The sequence below is a fragment of the Lithobates pipiens genome, unplaced genomic scaffold (genome assembly GCF_037356315.1).
Source record: "Lithobates pipiens isolate NorthernLeopardFrog02 unplaced genomic scaffold, aLitPip1_a1.2 Scaffold_13, whole genome shotgun sequence".
Classification (NCBI taxonomy): domain Eukaryota; kingdom Metazoa; phylum Chordata; class Amphibia; order Anura; family Ranidae; genus Lithobates; species Lithobates pipiens.
This window is the reverse complement of record NW_027507718.1, coordinates 405,889,972-405,916,341: the sequence shown is the minus strand read 5'-3', so window position 1 is coordinate 405,916,341 and position 26,370 is coordinate 405,889,972. Positions and strand designations below refer to the sequence as shown.

The following is a 26,370-nucleotide window of genomic DNA, read 5'->3' as shown; positions in this document are numbered from 1 at the left end:
AGGGGTGCTAAAGGGGTATGGCTGTTACTCAGCTTTGGCAGGAGGGGTGCTAAAGGGGTATGGCTGTTACTCAGCAGTGCCAAAGGGGTGTGGCTGTTACTCGGCTCTGCCAGGAGATGCACTAAAGGGGTGTGGCTGTAAATCCGCTCTGCCAAGAGGAGCACTAAGGCTGGGTTCACACTGGAGCGGCTACGAGAACCGGATGTGATTCGCACCGCACTGCAGTGCAAATCACATCCGATCTCTGTGCGATGCGAGTTCAGCCATACAGATAGTATGGCTGAATTCGCATCGCACCCGCCGCAAACTCGCACGGGACCCTTTTTTGGTCCGCAGCAGAATCGGATCGCATGGGTGTTCACACCATGCGATCCGATTCCTGTCCGAGTTTGCGATATGCGGACTGATCTGGGGGTGTCATTAACATTTCACTGACACTCCCAGCAGTCCGCATAGGGCAGTGTGAACTGCCGGCGGGAGGCATGCGATGCGGGGAAAACGCAGCGGATTCGCGGCGTTCCCGCATTGCTCCGGTGTGAACCTAGCCTAAAGGGGCATGGCTGTTACTCAGCTCTGCCAAGAAGAGCGCTAAAGGGATGTGGCTGTTACTCAGCTGTGCCAGTACAGAGCACTGGAGGGGGAGGACAGAAGGCAGCATTTTCACAGAGAGGGAAATCAGACGTTTCCTGGCTAATATCAGTCACACATAGCATACTGGAGTACAGGACCACAAAAAGATAATAAAAGGCGTGCTTTAAATTTGGCGATAAGAATCGTTCGTACTCTTGTTCTACCTCTACAGACATGGCGGAAGAACGTAGGCCCCCTCCCACGACCAATCAAATGCTTCCATCTCAGAAATATGCATAAAGAAACAAAAAAAAAAAAAGGTACTTGGTAAAAAGTTGCAGGTCATCGTGTACAAGACAACAGGCGAACACCTTCAGAAAGTGGACAACCCCTTTAAGCCCCGCCTAGTTAATGTGCCTTATGTACCGTCTGTCTATAACCTGTAAATACAGACACACTACAGATTGATTTTAATTATTTGGTTTTCTTATGTGTATAATTGAAACGAGGACAACGTATCGATGTTTGTATCGTGTTACATCATTTTTTTTTCTTTTTAATGTAATAAAAAACTTTAAAAAAAATAAGAAAAATTTGCGTAAAGGACAGCCTTGAAGGAGGCCACCATTTCCCCCAACAATCTCATGCCCAGCCGAATGGAAGGATTTTTCTCTGTTTTGATAAGTTGAATTAGTCCTATAATGGAACTGATTCTTTTGTGGGGTAAGAATACCTTCTTCTGTACGGTATCCATAACCAGCCCCAAGTACTGTAATCTCCTTGACGGTTTTAAAGAGGATTTTCTAGGTTGAGTATCCAACCCAGAGATTCTGCGATCAGACTCTGGTTTAGACCTGAGACTGAATGATCTATTCAAGGTAGATCGTCTAAATAGGCTAGGACCGTTATGCCTTGACCCCTTAATCTGGCTAAAGAAGGTGCCAGAATATTTCAGAACACTCTGTGGCTAAACCGAATGGCAGGGCCACAACTGAAAATGATTTTATATTTTAAAGCGCAGAAATTTCTGGTGAGCGGGAACTATTGCCATATAGAGATATGCATCTTTGATATCGATTGAAGCCCAAAAAAATCCCCTCCTTGCAGGATGGACACAACCAATCAGATTGACTCAATGCGAAAGGATCGGATGTTTAAGTGCCGATTCAGATATTTGAGATCTAGAATGGGTCTTACCTCTCCGCTTCGTTCTGGAACTGTGAAATGTTTGAATCAAACCCTGTGCCCTGTTCGACTAAGGGAACCTCTTATATCACTGACTGGGATAATAGATGAGCCAGAAAGACTTCTTTTTCTCTGGATCCTTGGGAACATTTTCCCTTAGAAAAAATGAGGAGATGGAAACTCTCGGAACTCTAGTCGTATCCTAGAAAAAAAAAAACTCTGAGAATTGCAGGAGCCTTCCCCACCATGCGTGGGAGCGGGGGCGCCCCTTCATGAGGAGGCTTTAGCATTCTTCTTTGTGGGATTTTGACCCTGGTGCTGCCCTTGGGGACTTCCCCTTGAACCCGACGGTTGAGGCCGTTGAGACAGGAGAGGCAGCACGATTAACCATTTAAGGACCGCCGCATGTAATTATACTTTGGCATTATACTTCTGTACCCATACATGCCTGCCTTCCAGCGGGTGGGGGGTCCAATCGGACCCCCTCCCGCTGGCTGCAGCGGTCCGTTTCACTTCAGGAGCGATCCAGGATGAGGGGATGGCCGTTGGTTTCTGGCCATCCCCTTTCGATCGCTCCTGGCAAATGAGAAGCTTCCCCTGCCTGTGTAGTGTAAACACAGGCAGGAGGAAGTGATGTCACTCTCCTCGGGGCGGTCTTTTTGACCGGACTGCGAGGAGAGAAGACATACTAAGTGTGCACCAACACTACACTGACATGTAGGTACACTGTCACCCCCAGATCACCCCCCCCCTCCCAGTCACAGTGTCACTGATTGCAGTGATCATTTATTTACTGATCACTGCATTTAGTGTCAGTTGTAACTGTAAAAACTGTCAGGGCAGTTAGTGTTAGGTCCAGGGTAGCCCCCTACCCCCCAATAAAGGTTTAACCCCCTTATTGCCCCTAGAGTTAACCCTTTCACCCCCTTTTGCCAGTTTCACTAAGTGATCATTTTTCTGATCGCTGCATTAGTGTCACTGGTGTCGCTAGGTAGCTAGTTATTTTTTAGGTTCACCGCCAGGTTTTTATAGCATTAGGTACCCCCATATACTACCCAATAAAGGTTTTAACCCCCCGATTGCCCTTAGAGTTAACCCTTTCACCAGCGATCACTGTATAAGTGTCACTGGTGACGCTGGTTAGCCAGTTAGTTATTTAGGTTCCCCGTCAGGTTTTTATATAGCGTCAGGGACCCCTATATACTACCTAATAAAGGTTTTAACCCCCTGCTTGCCCCCAGGTAACCCTTTCACCCCCTTTTGCCAGTGTCACTAAGCGATCGTTTTTCTGATCGCTGCATTAGTGTCACTGGTGCCGCTAGGTAGCTAGTTATTTTTTAGGTTCACCGCCAGGTTTTTATAGTGTTAGGTACCCCCATATACTACCTAATAAAATTTTTAACCCCCTGATTGCCCCTAGAGTTAACCCTTTCACCAGCGATCACCATATAAGTTGCATTGGTGACGCTGGATAGCCAGTTAGTTATTTAGGTTCCCCGTCAGGTTTTTATATAGCATCAGGGACCCCCATATACTACCTAATAAAGGTTTTAACCCCCTGATTGTCCCTAGTTAACCCTTTCACCAGTGATCGCCGTATAAGTGTTACGGTGACTGGTTAGTTTGCCTTTTATAGCATCAGGGCACCCACCATTTATTACCCAAGGTTTAACCCCCTGATCACCCAGCGGGTGATATCAATTAGGTTTTAGGGTCAGATAGGGTCTGCGTTGCCCCAGGCAGTGCTAGGTTAGTGCCAGTACCGCTAACACCCACGCACATACACCTCCCATAGTGGTATAGTATCTGATCTGATCTATACTAGCGTCCCCAGCAGTTTAGGGTTAAAAAAAACGCATTGTTAGCGGGATCAGCCCAGATACCCGCTAGCACCTGTGTTTTGCCCCTCTGCCCAGCCCACCCAAGTGCAGTATCGATCGATCGATCACTGTCACTTACAAAACACTAAACACATAACTGCAGCGTTAGGCCTGATCCCTGCGATCGCTAACAGTTTTTTTTGGTAGCGTTTTATATTTAAATCCTGAAGGCAGTGCTCGGTTTTCAGGCTCCCGTATGCAGCTAGGCTCCCAAAAAGGTCCCCCACATGTGGTATCCCCGTACTCAGGAGAAGCAGCAAAATGTATTTTGGGGTGTAATTTCACTTATGCCCATAGCATGTGTGAGCAATATATCATTTAGTGACAACTTTGTGCAAAAAAAAAAAGTTTGTAATATTCCTGCAACATGTGGCAAAATATAAAATATTTCATGGACTCAACATGCCTCTCAGTAAATAGCTTGGGGTGTCTAATTTCCAAAATGGGTTCATTGGGGGGGGGGGGGGTGTTGTGCCATTTTGGCATTTTATGGCCTTCGATAGGTGGTGAGGAGTGAAATCAAAAATTTGCACCCTTAGAAATCCTGAAGGCAATGATTGGTTTTCGGGGTGCCGTATGCGGCTAAAAAGTCCCACACATGTGGTATCCCCGTACTCAGGAGAAGCAGCAGAATATATTTTGGGGTGCAATTCCACATATAACTATGGCATGTGTGAGCAATATATCATTTAGTGACAACTTTTTGTAAACTTTTTTTTTGTCATTATTCAATCACTTTGGACAAAAAAAAAAAAATATTCAATGGGTTCAACATGCCCCTCAGCAATTTCCTTGGGGTGCCTACTTTCCAAAATGGGGTCATTTGGGGGGGGGGGTTTGTACTGCCCTGCCATTTTAACACCTCAAGAAATGAGATAGGCAGTCATAAATTAAAAGCGTAAATTACAGAAAATGTACTCTAGTTTGTAGATGCTATAACTTTTGCGCAAACCAATAAATATACGCTTATTGACATTTTTTTTTTACTAAAGACATGTGGCTGAATACATTTTCTTATAACAAAAAATAGACAATATCTTTTTTTTTTTTTCAAAATTTTCAGTCTTTTTCCTTTTATATCGTAAAAAATAAAAAATCGCAGAGGCAATAAAATACCATCAAAAGAAAGCTCTATTTGTGGGAAGAAAAGAACGCAAATTTTGTTTGAGTACAACATTGCATGACCGCGTAATTACCAAATTACCAGTTAAAGCAGTGCAGTGCGAAATTGTAAAAAGACCTCTGGGTCCTTAGGCTGACAATTGGTCCGGGGCTTAAGTGGTTAAAGGAGAAATATTTGAACTTCTTTACTGGTAAAAGAGAGCTTTTCCCATTAGAGATCCTTTGGATGTATTTATCCAGATTGTCTCTAAATAGCTTTTTACACGGTGCTTCGGCGGAACCAATTTTTCAGCCACAGAACTCTGCAAGAATGCACTAGTCAGGGGCGTAACTATAGGGGGTGCAGCAGTCGCGACTGCAACTGGGCCCTGTGATGCAGGGGGCACATGCAGCCCCTTCTACATATGGCCGGCAGCAGCATAGGCAGCTAGGGGTACCAGTGCACCATGCACACGGGTGGCTGGAGGTGGAGGGTGACTAGCAGAGCTCCATGCTCGACTATCCCACTGGCTGCTCTTTAGTTGTGCATTCCCCGCATGACCTGTGTCCTTGGCCGGCTCCTCAGAGTACCCCTCTCCTGCTCCATGCATTGCCGCTCAGTCCGATGTCTGTTCTACCCAGCCAGAGTCCCAGGTGGGTTCCTCAAGAGCCTGCGCTGCAGGCAGCAAAAAGGTTGAGTAAGGGAGTACACAAGCAACCTGTCTTGTGATGCTACTCCTCCTATATTAGGATCCTCAGAAGAGGATAAATGAGTATCTTCCAAATATTTGGGAAGATCTACCTGATCCCCAGCCTCCTGCACCTCAATAAGAGGGTCCTGAGCACTAGATGGGAATCTGCTATGTTTAGCTCCACTATGGAGAGACATCATAGCATCAATCTTCTTTACAAATTACAAGTGGTAGAAGAAAAAAAAAACTCTTATGATATATACAGGGACTGAAGGTTTATGCAACAACAGTTTCCCCTGACGGCTCAATCTGACCAGCCACATCCCTCTCAGAGGAGGATGACATTCTTTTGGAAATGGATTTAGTTTATTGTGAAACCATTGACCCCTTTAGAACCCTTAGAGGAGTTCCTGGTCCCATTACCACTCATAGCCTGAAGCATAAAGCAGAGGCACTACCAGCAAAAGAATGTACACTGCTAGGCTATAGCCTAGTGCGGTAAGCTGCTATTAATCATAGCCTGGTAAAGTATAATGTGTCAAAGGGAAAGGCCTGTGTCACTAACCTGAACAAGCCATCCTCCTGCTCTGTCCCTCCACAGCCAGCAGCAGCTACACACATACAGTGCTTTAACACTTCCTCCACGTGTGGCCGGCGTCTGACGCCATTAGCCACGCCCCCCACGCGATTTACGTCCCCTTCCTTTCCTCTCAAAGGAAAGTGTTTTCCCATGCGAGTGGCGGCTCAGGCGCTCTGTAAAACAGCAGACATGGTGGGGGGGGGGGGGGGGGGGTAAATCCTCTACTACGCGCCAATGCGTTCTGTCTTTTTTTTTTTTTTTTTTAAGCAGAGCGCAGGGCACTAAACAGACTACAGCTGACTTGACTCTCCATCAAACTTTTTCATCTCTCATTCAGGCTTCCTTTCAATCTCACCACTCAGTATCATGTATGCCCTATTTTTCCTTCTCACGGTTGCATTCTCTCTCATTAAATTCTCTTGTCTTCACCCGAGAAGCATATTATATCTCTTCACAGCTTATATATATCACCCTCACTCCTGTCTTCACCTTATTACTGCACATATCAGCTCATGCTAATTCTGAACCCATATACCAGTAAAACCTGAAGGACACTGGGACATGTCCCCCCCACACAAGTCACACTCCCATATCACCTCTCTCACCCATCTGCTTCTCCTAACTTCTGGAGATATTACTCCAAATACTGGACCACCATCATTTACCTTCAGCCAACATACCCAGCACCCCCCCCCCCCCCATCCACTGGTCGCAGCCTCAATCCACACAATCTAATTTCTATTCCTCTTCAGCCTAGAACCAGCCTCCCTTTCTGTGCCCTTTGGAATGCCCGCTCTGTTTGTAACAAACTCACCAATGTCCATGACCTATTTATCACATACTCCCTGAACCTACTTACAATTATTGAGACCGGGATTCAAGAATCTGACCTTCCTTCTCCTGCTTCTCTCTCCTATGGTGGCCTCCTGTGTACTCACTCTCCCAGGCCTAGTGGACAGAAAGGAGGTGGTGTCGAAATCCTCCTATACCCTCAAAGCACTCTCCTCATTTGAAGCTCACTGTATTCTCCAGTTTCATTGAGAATTGCTGTAAGTTATCGCCCCCCAGAACCGGTATCAAACTTCCTTGACAACTTCTCTGCCCGGCTACCCTACTTTCTCTCTTCTGAAAACCCAACAATTATTCTCGATGACTTCAACATCCCTGTTAATCTTAACACTCCCGCTACTTCTAAGCTGCTGAGCCTAACCTTGTCTCTTTTGACCTAAAACAATGGACAAGCACTTCTACTCACTCTGTTGGTAACTGCATTGACCTCATATGCTCCTACCTATGCACTCTGCACAACCTCTCCAATATTCTTTTTCCTCTCTCAGATCACCACCTTATTAGTTTCACTCTCTCCTTGTCTGCCTCCTCCTTGCCTTACAACTATCAAGCTATTACCCTTAGAAACCTTTGCCATCTTAACTTTTTTTCCTGCTATAGATTGTCTCTACAACAAAATCTCAGATTTCTGGTGTCGTCCAGGGAGGATGACAGTGAAGCGGGGGTCAGCAGCAGAGTAGAGTTTTTTTTTTTTACCCCATTGTATTGGGTCATATATCCCAATGAGTCTTAACTTCCAAACACACACCATAGAAAGGGCAAGGCACAAAAGGAATTACTACAGGGAATTTGGGAGTGTCAGGCATCAGAGCAGTCCTTCAGCGGTTTTGACCATTTTTTTTACTAATTTTTGAAGACCTCCTCTGCTGAAATTTGTCTGTATAACGGAAAAGTGGCGTTTACAATGCGCTACAGTTGGTGGGGTGGGTTTTTTCCAAGCAATAGTTCTGGTTTTCCCGTTTGCCCAACCACTGTAGGAGTCAGTTCCTTAACAAGGCCCAGCAGGCATACATGTGGGGAGGGTGAAAAATCTACACTGGCGATGGTAGAAATCGTTTGAATAAGTGTCACCCAGTACTGGAGCTGTCACAGGGTAGGTTCAGAAAATATAAATGGAGTTTTCCTGGGCAAGGGAACATTTCCAGCAGTTTTGAGGTATGTTCAGATCCATTTTGTGCAGACAAGAGGGAGAGAAGTAGGCCCTATGAATGATTTTAAATTGGATAAGTCTGTCCCTAAGAGGGCTTCCCAAATATCAGACAAGTCACCACTATCCAGCACCGGAGCATCAGTCATTTCTGCCAGAGAGCTGACAACTGTTAAAGACCCCATGCTCAGGCGATTGTAAAGAACGGAGTTAGGTTTCTCAGAGCATTTAATCCCAAGGATGTGGTCAAGATCCGAGCAGGTGGGAGAGCAAGGAAATGGGCTACCAAAGGCGTGGGATAGCTCCCAGTCCCTAAAATAGTAAGAAGCCAGGACATTCAATTTTGTGAGAAAATCTGGGAAAGAGTAGTTTACCTTGGCACACTAGACAATGGTTTTAACTTTGTATTTGGTCCAAACCATAAGGGTCAGGGAGTGAGTACAGATCTGGTAAATTAGGGTTAAGCCAAAGTGGGGCGTTCAAAGGAAATCATCTGTGGAGTGCAAGGGTTGATACAGTCCCACCTCCTAGGCCCTAAGTGTGGTGGGCATGTACACAGTTTAAGCATAGGGAGCTTTAGGTCCACAGAACAGAAAAGCATAAAGAGCCTCAAGGGAAGATCAGACTGCTGCTTCCAGGACTGTAGCAGTATTCGATTTGTCAGAGCCACCAATGAGCAGTTACCAATTGGGAGGGAAGTCTACATCCCCTTTGTTTTCAGCCACAGCAAGTGTCTTAAGCAACTTGACTACTGAATACAGTTAGGGTAGGTGAGGCAGTTGCGGCTTATAGCCCCTATTGATTCCAGAAGTGGTGATAGACTCTGGAAGTGATAAGATAGTGGCAGTAAATTGTCTTAGACAGGTAGCATGCTGCAGGAGCTTGAGTCTGGGGGCTGAAGTGGTGTGAATGTTATACCATACTCTGCAACAAGGGACCCACTATCAATTCAACAGCAGCATAGAGTTTCCTCAGGGCCTGCAGTGGACTCACTGCTGTCTGTCCCATGTATTCCTGCTTCCAAATGCCTACAATCCTTCATTGCCAAGTTTGGGTTTTTGCCTGTGGGGTACTCACGAATTGGAGGTGGAATAAGTGGGTTCAGCATGTCTGGTTTGAGGGAATCATGGCAACCAAGGTGCTAATTGAGTTCTGATGGCTGTGTCTCAAAAATTTGGCAATAGGTGGGGTGGCCAATGGTCATCTTGCTTTTTCAGAAGAAAGTCATGGTGACTGTATAGCTAGGAGTCTTAAAAGCACTACGTCACTAGCCGAGGAGAGGAACTTCTGGTAGGGAGGTGGTGAAAGACTGCCAATTTTTAATAAATGCTACTATAGCATTACCTCTTATGCTGAATATTGAAACAATAAAGTTATGGAAAAACACTGAGTACAGATACTTCTATACCTGTGCCTATGAACTGCTTGTTAGCATAGCACTGTGAGATGTCTCGTGAGATGAGGATGTAGTGTATGCTAAAGAGCCTTCAAGACATATAAGCCAAGAACTGGTAAATATAACAGTACAGGGAAACCCTGACTTACCCTGTCCATGTCGCAAGTCCTGTTCAGGGTCCAGGCTTTGCCTGTCACAGTGGGCATACCCCCAAATGGGTCTTCAGGGAATGGAAACCACAGGAATGGACAACCTTGGGCAAGTAAAGTACCCTATGGCTAGCTACACTCATTGCACCACATGCAGGGGTGAGCATTAAATTCAGGTTCCTGTGACCAAAGCAAACATTACAGGCTAGCCTTGATCCCGCAGAGTCCCAGAAACTGCTAATGAGCTATGAAGGCATTAAAGTGGTTAAACCTGCACGGTTTAGGAGGTATCCCCTGTATTTGCATGTGCCGATGTCCCCAGCACATGTGCACTGACACAAACTGAAGGAATGGCACAAATGTGCTGTTGCTTCAGTGAGTGTGCCGTTACTGGGCATACTAGCTCATTATGCCTTTGTCTTGCAGGTGTTAGTTTTTTTTTGTTCAAAGTACGTTTACAACCACTTTAAGCAGTCAGATTGAATTATCAAAGGAGGTAAATATGATGAAAACATAGTAAGGAATTATTTTCCAAGAGTTGATCTGGAGCCTCGTGGAGTGGGTAGGGCTATATAGGGTAAGGTTAAGGTTAAGGGTAAGGTTGCCGACCTTATCTTGCAATCGCAGAGGGAGCAGAGGATGAGACATCTCCGGGAGGCCTTGCAGAAAGGTCTGTGCAACGCGTTCCCAGAGACTGGGAGGTTACAAACTCCTGGTCCTGGACAACGTGTTGCTGAGGCATCGGTCAGAAGGAGCGGTGGAGAAGGTGGCCGTCCAATGCGTGTAGACAATTTTTTAGTCCGCAGCCCCAAGGTATGATTGGTTCCAGAAACCATCGCCAGGATCTGATTTACATGGTGCAGGAATACCTAGGGGCAAGGTCAGACTTGGACACCTTTCCCACCACAAATCCTCTGGCTTACTGGGTCTTGAGGATGGATCACTGGCCAGAGCTTGCACAGTACGCAATTCAACTACTGGCCTGTCCTGCATCCAGCGTTCTTTCGGAACGCACCTTCAGTGCTGCTGGTGGCTGTTACCGATCACAGGGTGCGCCTGTCCGACTCAGTTGATCGACTGACCTTCATCAAGATGAATCAGTCTTGGATCACCCACAGCTACCACGTACCTGAAGCTGATGTAACCGAATAATTTTTTTTGAAATATCACATCCCTTCAAGACTGCCTATGCCAGTGATGGCGAACCTTGGCACCCCAGATGTTTTGGAACTACATTTCCCATGATGCTCATGCACTCTGCAGTGTAGTCGAGCATCATGGGAAATGTAGTTCCAAAACATCTGGGGTGCCAAGGTTCGCCATCACTGGCCTATGCTGATGCTGAGTGACTGTCCTGTTATGTTGATTGTCTATCCTCTTCCTCCTCCGCTGATATGTTGGAAGAACATTTTTGGTTCTGGGTGATGCCACCAGCCCAATTTTTCAGCCCCTGTTTAACAGGGGCGTTTAATTACAATTTTTGATGCAATGCTTTGCAGCAGGGCTCATTCCTGCACCACAACTAGAGTATATGGGAGAGGTTGCAGTGTCGTGGCACCAGTGCCTAAGGCCCAATTTTTCTGCCCCTGTTTAACAGGGGCATGTAATTACAATTCTTGATATAATAGTTCACAGGAGGGCCCGTTCCTGTGCCCACCCAGAGTAACTGTGAGGACTTATAGGTGTTGTGGCACCAGCACCACAACCACCAAAGGTCACATTTTCTACCACTGTTCAACAATGGCATGTAATTACAATTCTTGATATAATCGTTCACAGCAGGAGTCACTTTGAGGGCTTACAATGTTGTGGCAACACCAAAACCTTGTTCCGCCATTTCTGCAGAGCATATAGGGCAGGCCCCTACTTTCATACATCCAACTTACAAACGTCTCCTACTTTCAAACGGAAGGAGACAACAGGAAGTGAGATGAAAAAAGACGGTCGGCCCCTTTACTTTCAGTGCAGCAAACTCACTCCAGAAGTTCAGCAAGGATCTCTGAATGATCCAATGTTGTCCTAAATGACTGATGGTGATAAATAGAATCCACCTGTGTGTAATGAAGTCTCTGTATAAATGCACCTGCTCTGTGATAGTCTCAGGGTTCTTTTGAAAGCGCAGAGAGCATCATGAAGACCAAGGAACACACCAGGCAGGTCCATAATACTGTTGTGGAGAAGTTTAAAGCCGGATTTGGATACAAAAAGATTTCCCAAGCTTTGAACATCCCAAGGAGCACTGTGCAAGCGATCATTTTGAGATGGGAGTATCAGACCACTGCAAATCTACCAAGACCTGGCCGTCCCTCTAAACTTTCAGCTCAGACAAGGAGAAGACTGATCAGAGATGCAGCCAAGAGGCCCATGATCACTCTGGATGAACTGCAGAGAACTACAGCTGAGGTGGGAGAGTCTGTCCATAGGACAACAATCAGTCGTACACTGCACAAATCTGGCCTTTATGGAAGAGTGGCAAGAAGAAAGCCATTTCTCAAAGATATCCATAAAAAGTCTCGTCTAAAGTTTGCCACAAGCCACCTGGGAGACACAACAAACATGTGGAAGAAGGTGCTCTGGTCAGATGAAACCAAAATCTAACTTTTTGCCCACAATGCAAAAGGATATGTTTGGCGTAAAAGCAACACAGCTCATCACCCTCAACACACCATCCCCACTGTCAAACATGGTGGTGGCAGCATCATGGTTTGGGCCTGCTTTTCTTCAGCAGGGACAGGGAAGATGGTTAAAATTGAGGGGAAGATGGATGCAGCCAAATACAGGACCATTCTGGATGAAAACCTGTTGGAGTCTGCAAAAGACCTGAAACTGGGATGGAGATTTATTTTCCGACAAGACAATGATCCCAAACATACAGCAAAATCTACAAAGGAATGGTTCACAAATAAACGTATCCAGGTGTTAGAATGGCCAAGTCAAAGTCCAGACCTGAATCCAATCGAGAATCTGTGGAAAGACGCTCTCCATCCAACCTCACTGAGCTCGAGCTGTTTTGCAAGGAAGAATGGGCAAGAATTTCAGTCTCTCGATGTGCAAAACTGATAGAGACATACCCCAAGCGACTTGCAGCTGTAATCGCAGCAAAAGGTGGCTCTACAAAGTATTAATGCAAGGGGGCCGAATAATTTTGCACGCCCACTTTTCATTTTTTTATTAGTTAAAAAAAAGTTTAAAAAATCCAATAGATTTCGTTCCACTTCACAATTGTGTCCCACTTGGTGATTCTTCACAAAAATAAAAATGTTATATCTTTATGTTTGAAGCCTGAAATGTGGCAAAAGGTTGAAAAGTTCAAGGGGGCCGAATACTTTCGCAAGGCACTGTATTTCCTTTTTTTAATATGGGTACAGGGTTCCCCTTAATATGCGTACAAGACCCAAAGGGGCTGGTAATGGGCAGGGGGGGGGCTACCCATGCCATTTTTCTCAATGATTTTCATCCATATTACCAGAACCAGATATAACATTAAAACCGCAAGCAGTTTTAAATGACTTTTTTCCCTTAAATGTTATTTTGTGCAGGGACTGTTCTAAACACGGGAAACACATGGCACTTCACAGGCATACTATAAACACCCCCTAGGCACAATATTTAAATGAATATTTCACTTTAATCATCATTAAAATCAGTGCTCCCGCCAAAACGGCCATTTTTAAAAACATTTTAGGCATTGACCCATGTCCCCTGGGGCAGGAGCCAGGTCCCCAAACCCTTTTAGGACAGTATCTTGCATATTAGCCATTAAAATTAGCACTTTTTATTTCGAACGTTCGAGTCCCATGGACTTCAATGGGGTTCTAACGTTTGTACGAATTTGCGGTCCCTTTGAAAGTTCTGATGCGAACCGCACCGGGGGTGTTCGGCTCATCCCTATAAGGTAGTTAGTTGAAGGAATAAGAACTAAACATAACACTAAAAAGTAACAATTTATCCAATTTATCATGAGGAATGCTTCCAGGTTTTTCATAATGCAAAAACAATACATAAAATTACATTTCAATATAAAAATTGCCTCTAGCATTCCTAGTCACTAAATGGATTTCCATGATTTAGGACACCTGCTGCAGATCCTCAAGAAAATAGTAATTTTGGAATTAAATTTACTTGCCTTCGGTCAGGTGTAATCATAGTCACTGTGTTTAAACAGTCCTAAAACATGAAAGCCCTTTAGATCTATGTAGATGTGTGCCATGCATTTACAGTACAGGAAAGTGCTTAGTGATATTTGAGTCTTCAGCATCACCAAATCAGTATTTGCCTTTAGCTTTGAAACGCATAATGGATCCCATATCTGCACAGATCATGTTACAACATTCAATATCTACACTGAAAAATGTGCTACCACTGATATAAAAATGCCATAAAGTAGATTACTGTAAAGATGATAGCAGTTCTGAATTATACACAGGCCGTATTAAATCACAAAGTTGGGCCCAAACATGTTCTCATATTGTAGCAAATATCTGCAAATTTTAATTATAAAATTATGTTACTGGGTCAGAATTACCAGAACTAAAAGTAAAAGAAGGTCTACAGGATAAGCAGGAGTGTCATCAGATGCCCTGTATTATCATATCCCGTAAAAATGTAAACGGCACCATCTGATTGGCTGCCAAGGACAACTCCTCTACTTTTGTTCACAATCCCCGTTTGCCCTATTCCATGCAAAAGATACTAACTTATCACAAACCTGTAAACTATATCAAGGCACTGTATGTATTTAGGGGTGGCATAAAACCCCTCAAAAGTATCTAATAGTACAGGGCTGATCATTAAGGTAGTCCATAAGGAGGAAAGTTTCTTCTGCCATTCTAATAGAATATACCTGGAGAAAATATGGTGTACAGAATTTTGTGCAAATCACTAGTTTTTTTGCTTAGTTTCCCCATTACACAAAAATAGCTTCTAAGAGGTAAACTTGTTCACAATCTGACAAAAACAGAAAGTGTTCACAATCTGCACACAAAAAAAAGCTGTATATAAAAACAGGGGGGGTTACAAAAAACGTAAAATAAATTATGGTCAATGGTGGTGAACAGTTTTTATCACTGATACACTCATAACTTAGCCCCAACAAATATATATATTAAAAAGAACATAAAAAAAACACTCAACATACACAAGGCTAGATTACCACACCATCAACATTTGACATGTCACCATACAAGACAAAATTGTAAAAAATGGTAATGCACAAAAGAAAGAAAATAAGTAGTATCATAAACAAGACATTGGAGGAGACAGAAGTATTGGGTGGTTTGTCAAAATCATGGCATCAAGAAACATTAAAACCTACAGCCATACATCATATAAAATTCAGTTATTTTATATTATCCATATATATAAGTATTTACAAAATATATTACACCAGCTGTACATCACAGAATCTGATTTCAAACATTCTCAAAATAGTGTTTTGAGTTTACAAAAAATAGTGATTCGTTTTTATTCTCAAATGCACGACTAAGTGGCATGCGCATGGATCTGTAGTTTGATCCCATAACTAATTAATAAAGAACATATTTGGTTTTAGAGATGCCTGCAGTACGATGGTCTTCAAAATTAGAAGACCAAAATCTGTTTCAAAGGAATAATCATTTGCGAAGAACAAAGTATTTTGTTCACACGTTTATTTTGGATATAAACCGAGAAGAATACAAAAGACCAATGATGAAGAAAACACAGCGACTGATGTCAACAAGCTTTAAGCTTAATAAAAACAGGTGTAAAAACAGTAAAACTCAGTTGTAGTGTTGGCCAACTATTACAAAAAACCTGGGTGGTTAGATTTTGACTAAAGTTGCGTAAGAAGAAAGGGAATCTGCTTAATTCAGGGCTCAGACATAACGCAGTGGAAGTTTACAGGGCATCCTGAGCACCACAAACCAAAAATTCTGTTTCATTCAGTCTTATTCAAAGCAAACTTCCCCATCCATCCATGTCCCCTTGATTTATTTTGCTGATAAATTACTTTGAAAAACACCACTTAGCATTTCTGGCCGTGGCCATCTTGAGTAACGGCAGGTGATTAATTTAGCAGTTACTTACTGGAATCCATCTGCCCTTAGCCCAGGCATCCAGGCAGGAGGGTGTGCTTAGCCAAGAAAAATCCCCCCTTCCTGCCTGAAGACTCCTGGGATGTATGACATAACAGATAAAAAAAAAAAGTATAAAAAACAAATACATGCATTTCTATCCATTTACTAATGCTAGTAGTGAAAAGATTAACCACTTGCCAACCAGCTCACGCAACACATGTCATCAAAGTCCCCGTAAAACAACATATGGGTACGTTTTCCCCTTTAAGAGCCTCCGGGGGAAACACTCACAAGGGAACATATTTAACCCCTTGACCGCCCTAGTGTTAACCCCTTCCCTACCAGTGACATTTACACAGTAATCAGTTCATTTTTATAGCACTGATCGCTGTATAAATGTCAATGGTGGCAAAAATGTGTCAAAAGCGTCCGATCTGTCCGCCGCAATACTGCTAAAAATCACAGATCACCGACATTACTAGTTAAAAAAAAAAAAAAAAAAAAAAGAATAAAAATGCCATAAATCTTTCCCATAGTTTGTAGATGCTATAACTTTTGCGCAAACTAATCAATATACGCTTTTTGCATTTTTTTTTTAAACAAAAATATGTAGAATATATACTGGCCTAAACTGATGAAGAAATGTGTCTTTTTCCAAAATTGCTCTTTTTGTTTTATAGGGCAAAAAATAAAAACTGTAGTGATCAAATACCACCAAAAGAAAGCTCTATTTGTGGGGGGAAAAAAAAGGACGTCAATTTGGTTTGGTTACATTGTCGCACAACTGTACAATTGTCAGTTAAAGAGGCGCAGTGCCATATCGCAAAAAATGGCCTGGTCATTAAGCAGGAAAATCTTTCGTTCTGTAAGTGATGAACAATAATCAATGTTGATTGAGAGAGTGAAGTTCCCCTTTAAAGGTATTAAAGAGAAGTACAGTAGGTTACTAGTAAGTGCTGAAGGGTTAAAATGGGTTGTAAACCCTAATGTTTTTCACCTCTATGCCTTAAGGTGAAAAACCTCCTGTGAACCCAAGCGTTCCAGCGCCGGGGATGAGCACAGCAGCTCCAGCCATGTCTCGGGTCCTCAGTGGATAGATAGCACAGGAGGCATTGGTCCCTACTGCTGTCTATCAAATGCAGTGACATGGGGGGGACGGGGCCAAGTCCTGCTGGCTGTGCGAATGGACACATGAGCGCCCCCAGGAGAAAGGCTTCCCCTGGAGGCACTGAAAAAGAGGTGGCGCCAGGAGTGCCGCAGGGGGACCCCAAAAAAGAGAGATCGGGCCACTCTGTGCAAAATCACTGCACAGAGGAGGGAAAACAAACATGTTTTTTTTTTAAACCTGAAGCTGTACAATTACTTAAAGGGATGTAAACTAGGAGGTTCTGAAAGACTTGGAGGGAAAGTAGTATGCATTACCCATAAGAGCAAATGAAAAAGTTGAATCTATTTTGACATCTAGAAGGTAACCAGAGGGTACTAAAGTGGAAGCGGTATATTTATAGTGAGTGCTAAGGCGTTAAAGGGAAAGTAGCATATATTCCTAATGAGCACATCATTTAAAATTACTGCAGTCCAAGAGCATTGTTAGTATTGAAATCTGGGATCCAGCAACGCTGAATTGTCTTACAGAGACCCTGCCACCAACCTAAAACACTGCAGGTAAAAGATCAGAAAAAAACATTTAAAATACATATTTGCAGTGTTTTTCCTTTCCATAACAGATTTTAGTGATGCACCAAAATTTCAGTCGCTGAAAATTATCGAATGAAAATAGGGTTTTTAGCATTGTTTTTCCTTTTGGCACAAAAGGAAACAAAAAAGTGTTGATAATGGCTGCTGAAAACGCTGTGATTTCACCTTGCTTATGGTTTTTTTTTTCATAGGTGACAAAAAATGCATCAAAAATGCAACACGTGTGTTTTTTATTTATTTATTTATTTGAATTTGAATGCATTTCAATGGTGAGGTGCATTTTTTTTTTTTAACTGACCAAATATGAACCAAAAACGAAGCAAGCAGAATTTTTACCACCACTTCAAAAAGGTGCTGATAATGGTCAGCAAATTCATATTCATTTAAATTCATGATATTATTTTAAAAGTCAAATATAATACATTTATAAAAATATATTTTTTAAAAACTGTCAGTTTTGGGCCAAGTACATCCTGAATTTTCAGTTTTGGCACTGAAAATTTAATTTTGGTGCACCACTATTTAATTTGCTTGCAATGTGTCTTTGAACTAGCTAGAAAATGGAGTACTCCACGAAGAGTCAATTCTCTAGCACAGTTCCCTCCCTCCCCACACATCATAGTGCTCTCCTCTTCTGGGATTATACAATTACAATGTACAATTACAATGAGAGAGTCCTCTCTCATCTCCCTACACAACTGACTGCCAGGGGAGGAGCAAAGGGGAGTAATGTAGAGTGTAATCTGAAGGACACCTCTGAGCCTGCCGACATCTCATTCAAGATGGTGGCGCCCAGCAGCAGTCCCAGCTTTTGGATGATTACACAAGGGAGGCTTTTAGAGGTATAACATAATAAAATGTTAAATGCAAGCATAATTTTATGGGAAGAATGGTGTGGTGACACAGTCTACAAAAAAGTGTAGGGCTGCCCTTATTCAGCCTCTATCGTTTCCCCAATAAACATTACAAATATCTAAAATACTGCCAACTGGCCATGTTTTGGGAAAATAGCGGTCCGGAATACCAAAAGCACAAGCACTAATTTGAAGCATCTGTGCAAAATGAAGAAAATCCTAAACAAATGACCTGTTGTATGCAGTGATTCTCAACCCCTGTCCTCAGGATCCACTAAAAGGCCATATTCTAAGTATTACCTTGAGGAGATGCAGACTAGAATACTTTACTTATATAGCGCTGTCAATTTACGTAGCGCTTTACATATACATTGTACATTCACACCAGTCCCTACCCTCAAGGAGCTTACACTCTATGGTCCCCAACTCACATTCATACATATACTAGGGACAATTTAGACAGGATCCAATTAATCTACCAGCATGTCTTTGGAGTATGGGAGGAAACTGGAGTACCCAGAGGAAATCTGGCCTGCTGAGGACAGGAGCTGAGAACCACCGTGATAGAGGTTCTTGGGGGAATCTAATCCCCCCCCCCCCAAAAAAAACATTTTTACATATTGTAAATTACCATTCCTTAGATAAGATTGTTTTATGCTTTCAGTTCAGCTCACAGAAATTGACAAGAATACTGTATATCTGGCAGGGTCAGCTAATATTTTCTGTAGTTGCTGAAAATGTTTTTTGGATACAAAAAGTGAAACAAATGCAGCCAACAATTCTAGGGAATGGTAAGCTGCAATATATCAAAATATGTTCTTAGGTGTTCCTTTTATTTTAAAACAGTGAGCAGCAAGGGTGAAAGGGGATCAAGTGTAAATATGGCCTTAGGCAAATAGCACTTTGAGAAGAGGTGGTCGCAAATTACAGCCTCCATTATTCCTTTGGGACAGATCTTAACCACTGCAATAAGATATATTAGCCTCAAGGGCACGGTTTTGTTGTCAATGCGTCAATCAAGCCATTGCTTCCCATTGTGAGACTGTGAGGAATAGCCCAATCACCCCAATACTGTAAATCAGGAAGCAGAGCCTGTAGATCCGATAGGCCAGCATGGTTGCCTCCATGTACATACATATATAATGGAAATGATCATTTTTAAAATGGTAACATTCGTAAAATTATCTAGATCAATCTGATCTTACAAAGTAAAACCCTAAAGAAGCTGTGCAAGGTCACTGATAGTGAGGACCCACTTGTAATGTACATTTCTGCCAGTTTTCACACATGTATTAGGGCTAATTAAGGGTATTTTCGTGGTAATTCTGTGTATATTTTTATGCCATATGGTAGGACATGCAGGTGAAGCAAAAACTTCTAGTAATAGCAGGAATGCACTAATTGTAAACAATTTTAACAAGCCACATAGCGGTCTATATCTGCAGGTAGTATGAGGGTAGTAGTAGCAGCAATAGCGACAGTGTTTGGGTTAATGGAGGTGCTAAAACTACATTCACAAGAGTGATTACCTGCAGCGATCACTGCAGATCATTTCTGGCTGTGCAAGCAATAACGAATAGCAGCTGCCATCAGCCAGTGATTGCATGTATGAGATAAGCGGCCAGTTATCAAGAGATTCTTGCTGCTAGAAATTGCAGAGTATGCTTATCATCTGTTTGATGTAGCCTCATAGATCAAGAAAAGGCTTGTGCAAGTGTTACCTAAGAATTTCCAATTCTCCTGTGTTTGATTGCGCGATTTAACCAAAATCACATCCATTCCATCACAATTTGACTTTGTATGGGCAGCTATGAATACAAAACATTAAACTAATCAAGTTGTTAGGGAGAACATCAGAGCAATTTACAGACACACAGGAGGAGTTTTATCAGACAAGTTACTAACAGAACCAGGTACAAATCAAACTACCTTTCAGGATGATTAGGACCACTGTGTCTGCAATGTGATACACATGGTAAAGACAGAGCTAGCATTTTCTTGCAGGTTATTAAAAAAAGAAGAAAAAAATAAAAAAGGGGGCAAATCTAGAAGGTGGTAAGGGGCATACTTTATATCTGTGAACAGGGAATCTATGAATGACTTTGTATAGTAACATGGAAATGTCATAATATGTATCAGGGTTCCTTTTGCCCTACCTTGATGTGTTGAAAAAAAAAAAAAAAGATATGAACCTGCTTACTGTAAGCACAAGAATATTACCTGAAAAGACCTACCAACTGGGACCAGTAGTAGAGAATTAAAAAAAACACTTCCTACCACCATCCTTACTTTTCTAAAGAGCAATGTACAACAGCAACAACACGCCTTACAATGAGAAAAGAACTAGAGGGCAGCTTTCCTTCAAGTGAAGCCAACCTCCACCTTTCCAGTCTAAAACAAGTGTAAACTGTGCCTGATTAGAATAGTCTAAAGAAAACAACAGCAGATAAAACTTAGCAGTAAATGCAATTATAATTGCAAGATAATTACACAAACACACAGCTAAGGAGTGATCTTCATATTCTCATATACAAGAAATATAAAAAGTTTAAAGGAACACTGGGGAAATATCAGAAATCTGGTGAAAAAAAAAAATAGCAGCAATTCAGCCGGTTCCCAATGCTCTACAACCTTCTACTTGGGATATGAATATACTGGGCAACTGATTTTAAGGTGGGGTCTGCTGATATTCATTCCTTGTCCCAGATGATGAACAGAGGCAATCCCTGCAGGTGGAGCTACTGTGCAAGATATAGATAAATATTTATTTTTTTAACTGAAGCAAATAGAAGATTTGAATGGGATGGATGATTAGTATTTTGATCCTTGCAGGTAAGAATACAAAGAAATCCAAACAAGCAAAGTGCCAGGTTTTAGAGCACGGATTGTAAATTTCATTTTAAAATGCTGATCTCTGTACATGAGAAAAACTAGATGCGATTGAACTTGGATGGATTTTGGGAGATGAAGGGTATTCCTAAAAAAGCGAATGAGCAAAACAATAAGTGAATGTAAAAACAAACAAAAACCCACAACATGCTCGCACACCCTCCAGATTGATGAAAGATCTAACATAGGAAAAGAAGAAACCATCTCGTAAAGTAAATTCCAACCAGCAACAAACATGGGAAGACCTACAGCAAGAGACACAAATGACTCCTTTTCTTTCACGCTATTCAACTTGTTCAGTGGGGCCAAGAACCCATTGGGGAATATTGGCAGCAAAGCTGTAAAAGCAACAGTAGACAAGGTATCCTTTAACATAGAGATGTGCTGCAGTAGTGTAAGGCCAGCCATACATGGTGCAATTTTCTTTCCTGCAACCACGGGTTGCAGGAAAGAAATTTGCATGCTTCCCCTGTCCGTACTGTCTGTGTTGATAAGGGATTCAACAATTGTCTTCACCTGATGGGGACGGATGGCGGAGGTCATTTCCGCCAGAAGACGACAGTGATTATCACTAGCGTCTTTCGCTGGTGGGTTGGGAGCCACTGGAGTATAAGATACCAACACAGATATGTGGTTGCTACCAGGAAGTTAGTCAGAGGTGGAAACCAATCCTGACTTTTTTTTTTAAAGATCTAACCCCCCCCCCCCCCTCCCAAAAAAAAAAAAAAATGTATGCTTTAAGTTCAGCTCACAGAAATTGACAAGAACACTGTATATCTGGCAGGGTCAACTAATATTTTCTGTAGTTGCTGAAAATGTTTTTAGGATACAAAAAGGGAAACGAATGCAGCCAACAATTCTAAGGAATGGTAAGCTGTGATATATTCTTGGGTGTTCCTTTGTTCAGTGGGGCCAAGAACCCATTGGGGAATGTTGGCAGCAAAGCTGTAAAAGCAACAATAGACAAAGGATCCTTTAACATTGGGGTGTGCTGCAGTAATGTAAGGCCAGCCATACATGGTGCAATTTTCTTTCCTGAAACCACAGGTTTCATGAAATTTGCATGCTTCCCTCTTCAACACAGATGGTGCTGACAGGGGAATCAACAATTGTCTTCACCTGATGGAAGACGACAGTGATTATTGGTAACGTCTATATCAGCCGCTAGCAGAAATTGTAAGGCTCCATGCACACTGAAGCTGATAAACTGCAGTTTATTGGCGTTTGGGCGTTTTTTGTAAAAGCCCATAAACTCCACTCTATGTTAGCCTATGTGTCCATGCACACATGGACGTTTTTCAGCTTTAATGAGCAGTGGAGTTTATGGGCTTTTTTCTGAACGCCAGAAATTCGCGTTCAAAGTGCCGTTTTTCAGCGGCAAAAAACGACAAACGCTCATTAACGCTCGTTCATTAGTGTTCGGCATTCTATTTTTCAATGCATTGTGGGATTTTTGGAGTGTCCTCTGTGTATTTTTATAAAAAACGCCCATTAACGCTAACGCTGTAAAACGCTCATTAACGCTAGTATAAAACGCTGTTAAAAGCAGGTTTTTCAACCAGCGTTTTCTGCCAGCAATCTGGCGTCCAGAAATAGCTTTTTTGAGCTTCAGTGTGCATGGAGCCTTAGAGAATAGATCAACTTGGTAAATTCAGCCTGCCCACGAACGGTACAAATATCAGCCAGTTCCATTGTATGGCTGGCCTTATGCACTGCAATGTGCTTTACTGTGTGTTTTGTCACACTACATTGCCACAGCTCATTCATTTTTAATGTGCCCTAACATTGGGGCGCAGTGCGACCCGTGTATGCACAGTGGGAAACTGGCTGTTTTCCTTAGTGAATATGCTGGAGTCTGCACCCGGAGCTGATGGATGGATCAGCTTGGGGTGCCAACATCGCAGGCTCCCTGGACAGGTAAGTATCATAATAAAAGTCAGCAGCTACAGCATTTGTAGCTGCTGACTTTTTTTTTTTTATACAGGAAACACATTTTAGAGATAGATAGAGATAGATATAGATAGATTTTTTTTTTTTTTTTAACTGTGTCTGCGCAGAGGTAATAGTCAAACATTTTTTAGCTGTGCTCATCTACGCTTTTTAAAGGCTCACAAATTAACATCTTTCAACATCCTGAAAACTTCCCATTTTTTTCTATTTAAAAACAATACCATCTTCCATTTTTCTTTTAGAAACAATGCAATTTTCCATTATTGATACGCAAAGATCAGTACGAAGTTTTCATATTTTCATCACATCAATCTACAGGTCTATGTCCTGTATTAAATATTAAAAAGGTCAGAAAATGATGGGACCTCATAGCAGAATTAAAGGCACTCCTGTTCATCAGAAGCAGAGAAGTGATAAAATGCATTCTCTTCCTAGAACTGCAGCCAAATGCCTTTTGCAAGTGAACAATGTGCCCACTCCACAAAACCTGCAATCTAGATTTAGAATTAAAAAAAAAAACAGAAAAAAAAAAAAAGTAGACCAAAGCAATGAGGGGAAATAAAGCAGCAGTCATATGCATAGGCAGTCCCTGGGTTACAAACATCCAACTTACAAACGACTCCTACTTAGAGGAAGACAACAGGAAGGGAGAGGAAATCTACCCCTAGGAAGGGAAATTCACTGATGTAAGAGTTATGGGGAAAAAAGTCATCTCCACTGAAACTTTATCAACGATCCTTGTTTCCAGAACAAGACAAAATTTTCAAAATCCAATTGTCTTCTGAACAGGGGAACAGACAGCAAAATAAATGTTACAGGGGTGTTGATCCTTCCCTATGCCATCTAAAAAAAAAAAAAAAAAATTAAAAAGGTTTTTTTTTTGTCTGGAGCTACACTTAAAAAGTGTACCCCTTCCAACTTGCAAACAAATTCAACTTAACAAACCTACAGACCCTATATCTTGTTTGTAACCCGGGGACTGCCTGCTCACAGGTCTAAACAAAACGGCATACTGAGAGACAGATGGAAAAGTCATTGCTAGTGAGTGCAACTCACTTAAGTAGTGACAAACTCATCTGTGCAAGTCATATACTATTAAAATCTGTAACATCTTCAGGTTACATCCAACAAAGTATTTACATAAAAAGTGTTTAAAGAATGCTTTGGTAAGTGTGCGTATGTATGGATCACATAGTGTTTGTGCAACAGAAAAGTGGAGCTGGATAATGATCAATAGTAGGCTAGGCATCTGGGCTCAGGGAAAATAGTACATATAATAATTTATATTCTTCCAAAATATGTGTAATCTTATAGAAAACCTCTTAAACATAGACTCTTCTTATATGTTCTCTTTAAAAGGCCACTAAAAAGTGTCAGCATGAAAGTTAAAAAATAAAATAAAAATCCAACAGCAGCTTTCAGACATTAGATTAAAACATCTAGTGGGTAGGTGTGTGCAGGCATCTCCGCGACCAAAGAATTCCAAAAATATAATTTCTGCTCTGACACACGTGATGTGCAATAGATAAAATGCCAAGCCTGTCTCACAACACAACTGTTAAATAACGCAGACGACAGGTGCTCAATCTGCTTTGTTGCCTCGTACCAAACATTCATTGTGCTGCATTGGTAGTGATTATCAATTTTCAATACTGCCAGCCAAGTCCATTCATGTCTTCTATAAACAAGTCCATCACACATCAGGGTTACAGCTGCTGGACTTTAGAAGGATCGCTCATACTGTCCGTCCTATGCCGACTTAACTGTTGCTGGTGTGATGGGGCAAAAGTGCTTTGTTGTACAGGGAAAGAGGAGAGGATAAGCTGAGCTGACTGGTTCCCGTGAACCAATCTGGATGCCTGGGGAGACAAAAAACAAAACATTATAACACCACCTAATAAAAAAATTAAAAAAGAAGCTTGCATTTACATTTGTTTTTTATACTTAAAATAGAATAGTGGCCAGGCTGTGGGCATTCCAATATGGACATATTTATAATGAAAAGTTTTAAAATATGAACTTAAAAACTTGAGTTTTAAAAATGAGCTTCAAAATGGGTTCCCAGCGATCTATGTAGCTATATTAACTGTGGTGGATTTAAGCCTCGAAATTTACAGCAGTAAGCACTTTCATGTCAGAAGCTCAGCTAACCCTACTGCCCTCTCTAAGATACTCAGCAGCCTTCTGGGCTTCTAATCTGTAAACAGGTGAACAGGAAGAGAAGGGAGAGCAGGCTGCAGAGACTACACTAGAATAACCTCACCACTTATACTGTAGATTCTGAGGACGAATTGCACCACAGTACAAGCGGCTACAGAGGTCAGTGAAAGCTTGCAGTAAATCCTTCTGTCAATTCCCTGGACAAGTTCCATAACAATTCCTGGGACAGCAGGATAAGTAGTAAGAGCAGCAGTTTTCACATGTTCTAAAAGACCCAGAAGTCCCCTCCCTCCCAAAAATCATTAGAGATTTTCTGAAAACAGAGAATAAAATGGCGGCAGTTGCCGTTTCAATTTGCAATGTCACGTGACATTGGCGCAACTATCAAATCTATAATACACTCAAAGTAATTTTAGTGCACCTAAACACAATACCCAGTTTTTTGGGAAAATATATAAAGATGAGATTGCGTCAGGGTAAATAGACAAACATGTCATACCTTAAAATTGCACATGCCCATGAAATGGTGGAAAACGATGGCACCAAACTGTACATATGTGACACTTTTAAAGCCTTTAGAGCTAATCAATTTAATAACAGTCAGTGAAGACCCTAGAATTATTATTCTCACTCTAGAATGTACAGGAAAACCTAATGTGTGTGGCATAATTGTTGTGGTATGCATAAGCACCTGAGCACATTTGTGTTCATATGTGCTTGTATGTGAGGGTAGGTGGCTCTGGGAGTGCTTTTCCTTAATTTAGTAAAACATTTTTTATTACAGATATTTACACATCATCAACAATTACATACTATACATCACATCACATCACCTCCCACTCTGAAGGAGCTTACAATCTAAAGTCCCTACCCTTCACATGCATAATATAAATACTGAGGTCAATTTTGACAGGAGGCAATTAACCTACATGCAAGAACTGGGAGAACATGCAACTTCATGTGGGTAGCATTCTGGTTGCGATTCATAGACAGGACCCCAGTGCTGCAAGGCAGAAGTGCCAACCATTAGCAGCAGGCACACTAAAAGTCGGTGCAGATGCCGGCATAGACCTTGCGTCTGCAGGAGTAAAAGGGTTTAACAATATTTTCAGAGATCACTACGACAGGTTTTTACACTGATCAGATGATTGAGAAACTCTTGGACTAGATTTTAGCATACAGCCTCTGACTGTGAAGTTGACTGTAGCATGTTT

General features: G+C 42.0%; 1 protein-coding gene across 3 annotated transcripts in view; it reads right to left on the bottom strand.

Moving 5' to 3' along the window:
• Nucleotides 1-13,487: 13,487 nt before the first annotated feature.
• The window catches only part of CLOCK (clock circadian regulator), a 188,924-nt gene continuing 176,041 nt past the window's right edge, over nucleotides 13,488-26,370 (bottom strand). For all 3 annotated transcript variants that reach the window (XM_077477469.1, XM_077477468.1, XM_077477470.1), the window contains one exon: nucleotides 13,488-24,855. In XM_077477469.1, the coding sequence (XP_077333595.1) occupies nucleotides 24,703-24,855 (153 nt within the window). In that variant the 3' untranslated portion in view covers nucleotides 13,488-24,702. The remainder of the gene's footprint in view (nucleotides 24,856-26,370) is intronic.